We start from the raw sequence: 9343 nt of genomic DNA, 5'->3' as shown, positions 1-9343 counted from the left end.
TTACCCCGGCACGCTGCTCCCCAGGGTCTGCACCGGCCACTTATTCCACAGCCTCACCTCCAGGCACCAGTTCAGAAGAGATTATACTAAAAATGACCCGTGCAGACGGCTAGCAAAGCTGTGTCCTCTCTCATTACAGTACACCGGGTTTTGTGCAGAGGAATTTTGGATGAAAGCCTGTTAGGAGACAGCGATCTCTCCGTACGAGCAGAGGAGCAGGCTATTGCCTTACCAGGTTCAGGAAATCCATACTATCATGTCTCAAAATACCCTTGGCCTTGCCAGAGGCAGGATGACATTTCATTTTACTGGCGACCAGGAGGTCATCAACAGTTACTAGCTGGGAACAGCAAAATTAAGTACAAATGCCAAGCCTGTTACCAGCCCTCGGGAGCTCGCACCGCAAATATTTTTATTGATGACTGAGCATCTGACGGCAGTCTCTGCGTAAGAGAGACCAAGAAATAAACCACTTCTTCCCATTGCAGCAGGCTCTATCCCTCCATCCTCAACCTGATCTATCATTTAATTGGTTTTAACCCATCTCTTCTCACCACAAACCTGCCGGGCATCCTTCAGCGCAGCCTGTTAGACGGCCAAAAACAGGCGACACGCACCTTTGCATCCCTCTCCGCAAACTTCGCAAACATGTTGGCGTAGATCCTCCGGTCCCGCTCGTTGTGCTCCTTCGTTTTCTTCTGGCAGACGGAGATCTGGGATTTCGCTGCTTTGTTCTGTGGATTCACTTCCAGCACTTTTTGAAAGTCACATTTTGCCAGCTCGAACTCGTTCATTAATAACCTGGCTTCACCCCTCCGGTACAAGCCCTTCTCGTTGTCCTGGTCCAGTCCTAGCGCCTGGAAACACACAGGTCCCTGTTAGCAACTTGGGGATCCCCCGAAGACCCCCTTACGGTTGAAGCCTCATTAAATCTGCCGAAATTAGGACTAGGTGGCCTCAAGTCTCCAGAGCACTCGCATTTTGCTCAACAAAAATTGACTCGTCTCCATCAGCAGTTGGCAGGTCATCAATACAGTTTAGTTATTTCTCCTAGCTTAAAATCCCCCTGAGAGTGGCAGAGTCGGTGGGAGACAAACCCGCAGACAAGAAATCAGGTGTAAACGCTAAACCTGAGCCCAGAGGAGCACGGGGAGCTCGGAGCCGAGGGAGCTGATGGATTAAACGTGGTTTTGTCTCCCTGCTTTAGCAATGACGTTATTTTCCTTTAGTAAAAGCCACATATGCATCTCAGAGGTGATTTACCTTTTAGATTAAGGCAACTAGCTTTACTGTCTTTCCCATACGCAAGATGCTTAAATTTAAGCCTTTTATAAAAGAATTAATAGTTTCCTGACAAAGACAAGGTTGCAGCTCTTTTAGGGACTGGCAAAGCCCCATCCCACCCCTCAATGGACTTGGAGATCCGCTGCAGCTCGGGCAGAGACTGCCTCTGTCGTACCCAGATCAGCACCCGACGCCCAGATCCAGCCCGGGCAGACCCAAACAGCGTCCTAAGGCTGTCGGTCCCTGCAGCATCCGTTCACGTGGATCCGGCTTTGGAAGAAAAGCTGTTGTAGGCGCATGCCCAGGTGGATTTTAAACTCCAAAAAGCACTTTCGCTCCTGCAGTCTCCGAGCACGCAGCATGCGCGCAGACCCCCAGGTGCAGAAAGGATGCCTCCATCCCGCTGCCGCTTGGACATTGCTTCTTATTCGAAAAGAAATTCAAAAACCCCCAAACTCCCAGGGAAAACATGCAGGACGAGAGGATGCCCCAACCCCCGGGCTCATGCACCTCTACCTTATCGCAGCACTCGACGGCTTTGGCGTACTCTCGCAGCTTCAGGTAGCACATGGCCAGGTTGAGGAAGAGCCAGGAGGGGAAGGAGTCGGAGGCTTTCGACTCTTTCTCAGACAAGCCGTACTCCATTTCCAGCCAGGACACGATCTTCCCGTACTGAATCACCGCCTGCAGGTATTTGCCTTCCTGGGATGGAGCAAAGAAGAAGAGGCTAGAGGAACCCGCGCCGACAACGCTCGGTCTGCTTCCGAAACATCCTGCAAACAGGTTACGAGTTTAACGCAGTGTGTTAAATAAATGAATGAACGAATGAAGGAGGATGCCGAATACCTACAAACACACCGGGGCCTGGCTGGAGCTGCCGGCGTGCAGCCCCTGTGAAAAGCCAAGTCAGAGCTTGCGTTCCTTCTCTGTGCAGAGCAGAGGAGGACCGGGATGCCCCAGCCCGGGAAAGGGAACTGCAAAGCCCCTCGGCATTAGCCCTGGCCACATCCACCCCTGGGAAGAGTCCGATCTGCCGTCCCGCTCCGCAGGGAGCGCACGTGGGCAAGGCAATGCCGGGAAAGGAGGAGGTATCTCAGGGAGTCGAGAAAAAGGCAGAGGAAGGGCAGGACTCGCCTTCCCCAGCGCTGTTTTGGGGGGACAGGGCTCCTCCGACACTGATGACTGCTAAGTCGTGTATCCGACGGTCACCCCGAATTTATTTCCAGCTCCCTTACTCCGCCTCCGCCATCCCCAAGGTTACAAACCTTGAAGTACATCGTGCCTTTCTCCTTGACGACGGCAGCCTGCTCCAGCTTCTCTTTGGTGTCCATCTCCCACGACTCCTTAGCCTGCAAATAAACGCTCGGAGCAATCCCAGCGGAGCACGGCAACCCACCGCACCGGCAGGACCACGTGGCTTTCTAGGATTGCTTGTTAACGAGCGGGGCTCGTCAGGGCAGTATTACAGAGGGCAGATCCGGCAGGTTTTTTTAATTTGAGGGGCTGGGGACGAGGAGACACCCAGAGCACACGTTGGGGTGTGGACCTGGAGCCCTTTACAACAGGGAAACCCCCGCCAGGTTCAGGACTTCACCCTGAGCAAGGCGGTTCGTCCACCGCGACCCCACAGGAGGAAAAACCCTGCCAAAAAATGAAGCCCAAAAAGGGAAGAGGAGGGTGGGGAGAGACATCCCCCAGCAGAGAGGGGTTGCGGTGGCTCTCGCTCCCGCTCCGGCCAGGGTGATGGGGTGGGGAGGGGACCCGGCCGGGGATGCGGCACAGCAGCACGTGTCCCATCCCATGGGCATCTCCTGCATCCCGTCCCCAGCCTCCCCGCGGGCACGGCTGGCTCGGCATGCCAGCCGAGCTCCTTGGGGCAACTTTTATCTGTGCAGCCTGGGGGGTGGGGGAAGAAAAGAAAAAAAAAAGGGGGGGGGAATAAAAGGACAAAAAAAATACAAGGGGAAAAAAAAAAGGGGGGGAAGAAAAAAAATAAAAGTACAAAAGGAACAAGGCTAGGAACAAATAAGAGAACCAGCCTTGGACCCCAGCCAGAAAACTAAAACAAACCAAGAGAGAAGAACAAATTAAGAACACAGAGATCCTTGGTGACGTATCCACTTCAGCAGGGGCCGGGCTGCAGCCACGCCAGGGACAAAGGGTGGACGCTGCAAAGGGACCGGCGTTCCCGTAACCTGGGGAGGGACCAGCGCGCTCCTACCCTCACCTTTTCAAAGCTTTTCAGCGTAACCTCGTACACCAGCTCCGCGTTCGCCTGGATGCCGTATTTTGGCTTCCCCGCCTCGCCAAAGCCGTACCTGAAAGGGCAGAAAGGAGCCGTCAAGAGGAGAGGGGGGGAAATCTTCATTTCGGCAGCGTTTGGCCATAAACACAGACCCAGGTTACTAACTCTGGTTTCACACCCAGCTCGATGCCTGCAGCTTTCTAACGTTTTGGGGCCAGGGTGATGTTATTCTCCACGAGCAAAGATACCTGACAATATACAATGCATTATATATTGGGAATCATCCTCTCCAGATGCATCAAATCCATCTTCTTATACAGGTTTCTCTCCAGTGTAAGGACCCAGCCCTGGCCATTTCCAGGGAGACATTTTCCTTTCAGCCACAGGCCTCGGATAAACGCCTTCTACCCGATTTTTTAAAGCATCCCGAGGTTCCTGCTTGCATGCCACCAGTCACTCTTGCCATCCCTGCTGGCATCGCTAACCCCGAGGCTCTCCTGGAGAGTCCTATTTTCGGAATCACCGTCTTCCACGAGTGCTAAAACGACCTCGGATGCTGGAAGCTTAAAACTAGACGGCATCCCCGCGGGGATGCTCCTTACCGCGGCCCGAGGTAGAGGACGCAGTGCTCTCCCCTCTGCATCTTCTCCAGGGCTTTGTCGATGCCAATGGGGATGTCGTGGTCCTCCCCTTCGCCCACCACGAACTTCACGTCTTTGCAATCGAACCTGGTGCCGCCGCAGAATCCCTCCAGGTGAACTGCAAGAGGGGACGGGGCAGGATCGCACCCAGAGCCGCCCAAACCAAAGCAAGGTGGGCTCCAAAGAAAGCATCTTACAAAGCATGTCTCCCAAAATCCAGCAAAGCCTCCAGCCCTGGAAGCCCTGGAAGGGGGAAGACACGGCGCTGGGGGCAGCCAAGGAGCCCCCAGTGAGTAGAGAGGGATGGGGAGGGCTTGGAAACATTGCTGAAAGCAAGACAGGCATATCTCGTCTAACCAAGGACCAGACAACAGATAAACATCATGACTAATATGTTCCCCTCGTACTCAACTGCACAAGTCAAGTCTTACTGGAACTGGATATTGCTCCTGGCACGCCGCCACGCAGAGTTTATCACGGCGATTACAAATCTTCTATACAGCGCTATACCGCCTTGCCTTCTACCTCGAAAACAAGGCTATGTTCTCCCGCCTCTAAGAACTCAAAGTACAAGATAAACATTTTTTCTTTTTTTTTTTTTTAATCTTCAACCAATAACCGCGCTGTTCCAGCTCCAGACGCTGGCAGAAGCGCAGCCAGAGCGGACACCGGGTACCTGGCACATTCGCCACCTGGTACTCCTGGCTGGGTTTCCACAGCAAGATTATTCTTTATTTATTCAATCCCAAAGACATTCCGGGCTTTGGGGACAGTTTTATGTTCTTTGCCCTCTGCTTGCAGGGTACAAGGCATACGCGTGCAGGCAGGGATAAAGTAAAAGCAATTTCATAAGGAACTCCTACGTATTGTTAAAAAAAAAGCCAAAACAAACACAAAACGCTCTTTAAGAGGAAAAACTCACGATGTTGTCACAACTGTACTTAAAGACTTTGCAGCCTGGAAGGACACGAGCTTTACCTTTGCTCACTGCAGAGCGCAGAGAGCAGGATGCGACCCAAGCTACCGCAGGGCACCGAACATCTCGCCCCGGTGGCAGGGGTGGCAGGAGGCGAGCGCAAGGACAAGCCCAAGCAGACGCGGTGCCGGACACAGCCGAGAGGGTCCGGGCTCCGTACGGGAGTGCTGCAGCCTGGACTGAAGGAAACCTGCCAGTCTCTGCCCCACAGACACTTCCCTGTCCTGGGACCCACGGAAAGGCCCCGGGATGAGACGCACGGACTAAGCGAGACCGCAGGCAGACCCCCGTTCCCTCGGGACAGGTCCAGCCCTCGGGTGTTAAACGCTGCCGTAACACAACCCAAGGATGCTCTCCCCACTGCGGGGACGGGACACCAAGCTCTGCCTCGTCATCCCCCCTCCTGCCACCAAAGCTACGCTGAGACTCGGGCGCGGTAGAGCGGAGGATGCTCACGTGCTTGCCAGCACCCCGGGACGCATCCTGCATCCATCACTGGCATGCAGTGACCAGGAGGTTCAGGCTGGAATGTGCTCACCCGGCTCGGAACGAGGACAAAAAGGCAAATCCAGCTCCTCTGGGGCTGACCTCTGCTTTTGCACTATCCCAAAACCAAGCTGGCTATTTTCTTAGTCATAGAAAAGTGGAAAATGCAGCCTAAAATACAGGTAACACAGCAACCCCTCAGCACCATGCCATCTCCCTGCATGTTCCCAGTGAGTACGGATCCATAATCCCTGACCCCAAAAGCAGCACTACAGCTCTCCCAGGTCCCCTGTCCCCAGCGGGATGCGACAGTGACGGGAAGAACCCGCTTTAAAACAGGACGCACAGGAGGATGCTGCGATCCTTCCCTTCGAGGATAGCTTCGCTCTATTTTAATTGCACATAAAACACACTGGGCAAAGGGGGGGAAATCTCCGCTCAGGTTTCCAGGAGCAGGTCAGCTGGCTGCAGTCGCTCTTGGATTACAGGGAAAAAAAAAAAGCCGCTGAAGGAACATCACTCTGGTTGCAGCCCTGACTTATTGTTCTCTCGGTGCCTGCAGCGATTTTGTTTTTGAAGAGCTGAGAACAGAGTGTACCGAGTGCGGCTGGCACACGAACTTGATGTGCTGACAGCAATTTGTACTCAGATTAAATACGGAGAAGGAGGAGGAGGGGGGGGGAAAGGTTGTAACAAAAGCTGGAATGCCAGATTTCGACTGCAGCCCGGGTTTTAGGGACCGGAACTGCGAATTAGGCTCTGTAAAACTTAAAACCTATAAAAACGCTTTCAAAACTCCAGCCTGGAGATGCTCGCTCCTGGAAGCGTGGTTTCTTCCAGCCTAATTCCAGTGGCAATGCACCTCCCGAGTACGTGCCCGAGATAAACCATCGCTGCTCCCCTGGGTCACAGCCTTGCCCCGGGGTGGGCTGCCGTGCCGTCCCCAGGGCCACTCCATGCCCAGCAGTGCCCATCATAAATAGCACTGCATTTGTTTAAAAAAAAAAAAAGCCTATTTGCACCCAAAATGCTCACTGCAAGGCTGCCTGGTGCTGCTTCTCCTCATCCTCTCTCACAGGGATATATTTAAGGGTCTCCGGCCCCTGGATGTATAGGGATGTATAGGTTTAAATGAATTAAATGCCGCAGGAGCGGGTGGCTGCGGACGGAGCGGCGGGCTGCCGGCGGGATCAGCGCCGCGTTCCCCATCTCTGCCCGGCACAAGCAACACCGGTTACGCAAGATCGCCTCGGAGGGCATTAATCTCCATTATTCTGACCACTCGTGTGCTCACGCTCGCAGTGTTTGCTCCGATGGACGCTTTCGTTTGAAACAGGTAAAGCAGCAGCAGGCTTTGGGGCATCAGGCATATGAGGAGCCTCGTTGTTTGGCTCCTTATGTCCTTTCAGAGGGATGATTCCTGGCTCGTGCCCCCCCCGCTCCCCACCTCCGTGCCCTCCTGAGCCATTAAAGCATCAGGAGATTAAGTTCAGGAAAACCGCGAGCTGCAAAGGGAACAACCACAGAGGGACCACGGCTCTCCCCGTCCTCCACATTGGGCACGGCGCTGCCTGCAACGTGCTCAGACCTAATCAAAATAAAGAGGAAAGCTGGATCCGTGATGATTTCAATTATATTTAGTCTTTTAGTTTAATCTTTCGGGTAGTGGAGCCGGCTTGAAGCTCAGCTCGCAGCTGGTCCCCCGCTATGATGCTCACTGCAGGAGATGCAGACAGTCGAGTCTGAGTCAAAAACTCATTTTTCCTTAAAAAAAAGCCTCGTCAGAAAAACCAGTCGTTCAAGGCCGCGAGCTTTATGAGCTGTCACAGCTCAGATCCAATTTCTCCTTTGCTAAAGGGAGTTAACCTTTGTGTATGGGAGCTCTGAAAGGGAGAAAAGAAAGTAAATGCCTCCCGTACGGAGCAAGCTGTGTGTCTGTGGCCGGGCTGATCTTGGGAAGGGAAAAAAAAAAAAAAATGAACCTGGCTTCCCCCATCCAGCCCCATGAAACATCAGCTCCAGAAACGTGACCAGAACGGGGAGAGCCCGATGGGACCCGAGCTCCTCATCCTCCCACGTCAGCAGAGACAACCCCAGCCTCAGCAATCCCTCTGTATTCATTTCCTTCCCCCCAGCCATCAGCAGCAGCCCTCTGGCTGCAGGGAAGGAAAAGAAAAGGCTCCATTCTGCAACCGATGCGATAAAACCCACCAAAATGACGATCAACGTTGGAATAAGGAGGCCAAAAAAACTGCCGAGCGCCTGCGTCGGTGCCTGAAACGCTTAGCAAGAGAGACCATCGAGGGAGGACGTCCCCGCTACCGCTGCTTTCGAGGCAAGGCAGAGCCGGGGGTTTCGGCAGCTGGCACATCCCGGAGCGGCTTGGACAGCACGATGGATGCAAAAGGGTCAGAGGAGATGGCAGAGCCCCAAAACCCCGCAGGGGTTTGCTTCCTCCATCCTCCCCCCGGCAGCCGACTGAGCAGCGCCGGGGCTCGCAGGGACACGTTTGCCGACATGACTTAAGAAAACAGAGCGCAGGTTATATTCGAGCGGTCGCTTCATCATCGTCCGGCTGCTCCCGCGGCTTGAGGTTTTCCAGTCAACCCTCCCGGCCAGCAGCTCTGGCAGAGCCACCGCCGGGGCCGTGCCAAGGACAGCTCAGAGCAGCATCCACGGGCGGGCAGTGAACCGCTGCTCTCCCGGCCCCTCTCCATCCCGTCCTCCGGATGGATGTAACTGCATCCCACCGTGATGCACGGCCACCTACGGCCTATACAGTGCCAGCAGCTCCTTGCTAGGGAGGAGAAAGCGGGGTTGCTCCAGGGCAGGCTCACCCCTCCAGCCCCCCGCACGAAGGGACTGGCACTCACTTTCCACCGTAGCACCTTCGTTAGGGTTGGAGTAACCTTCTCCCTTCCTCTTGATCCTCCGGATTATCCCTCCATCCTCAAACAAGTCCTCGCCTTTGAAGTCAAGCAGCTCAACCTAAAAAAAAAAATAAAAAAAAATAAAAAAAATAATAAAGAAAAGGTGGGCAGAGCTCGGGGAGGGGGGAAGGAGAGGAGAAAAACAACAGAAAAGCCACAAAGCAGCAGTTCATCCTCCGGCTGGAGAGCCAAGCCAGCTAATTCTCCATTCAGCTGACGAGCAGAAGTTGCCCATAAAAGCCAGCTCCAAGCCACAGCATAATACACCCGATTTATTAGAAATTGGGACACATCCAGTACCTGAAGCGTAACACAAAGTAACAGTAAAAATAAGTTTATTAAGCCTGTAAGGGTACAACACAGCCAGTGCTGGAAGATGCTGTGAAAGCTGCCCGGGACCAGCGTGGGCAAGAATTTCCCCTTCATTCTCCGACGGGACCAGCTCCGACCCACGGCTTAGTCCCCACTCGACCTGGAAGGACTGAGCCTTAATTTAGGACAGACCCATTCCTCCCGCCCCACCGCCTCGTCCTGACGAGCCCTGCCCAGCAAGCACACCGTGCCAAAACCTCGGCTTTCCTACCACGCTGCAGCACTGATGGGTTTTTAGCACCCGGAGGCATTTCCCAGCCACCCTCTCCTTCCCATGTGCATTTTTAAACCGGGAATCTGCCTGCTCCCCCCCCCTCCCTGGCACCGGGGCTCTCCCCAGCCGGAGTTTCAGTCCCAGCCTCCCAGCTCAGACACACATTTCTGAGAAAACCCTGGCAGCGGTTCCTGG

The 9343-nt window shown here is 54.2% G+C and overlaps 1 protein-coding gene across 1 annotated transcript in view; it reads right to left on the bottom strand.

Annotated features, from left to right (window-relative positions):
• FKBP5 (FK506 binding protein 5) overlaps nucleotides 1-9343 on the bottom strand; it is a 26207-nt gene that overhangs the window by 1013 nt on the left and 15851 nt on the right. The window contains exons 6-11 of the mRNA XM_009334773.1: nucleotides 8506-8620; nucleotides 4132-4288; nucleotides 3512-3602; nucleotides 2550-2633; nucleotides 1801-1986; nucleotides 618-857 (exon numbers count right to left, since the gene is read on the bottom strand). Of these exons, the coding sequence (XP_009333048.1) occupies nucleotides 618-857; nucleotides 1801-1986; nucleotides 2550-2633; nucleotides 3512-3602; nucleotides 4132-4288; nucleotides 8506-8620 (873 nt within the window). The remainder of the gene's footprint in view (nucleotides 1-617; nucleotides 858-1800; nucleotides 1987-2549; nucleotides 2634-3511; nucleotides 3603-4131; nucleotides 4289-8505; nucleotides 8621-9343) is intronic.

Source organism: Pygoscelis adeliae, unplaced genomic scaffold (genome assembly GCF_000699105.1).
Source record: "Pygoscelis adeliae isolate BGI_AS28 unplaced genomic scaffold, ASM69910v1 Scaffold482, whole genome shotgun sequence".
Lineage (NCBI taxonomy): Eukaryota > Metazoa > Chordata > Aves > Sphenisciformes > Spheniscidae > Pygoscelis > Pygoscelis adeliae.
Note: the sequence above shows the minus strand (reverse complement) of the source record. Positions and strands in the feature narration are given on the sequence as shown.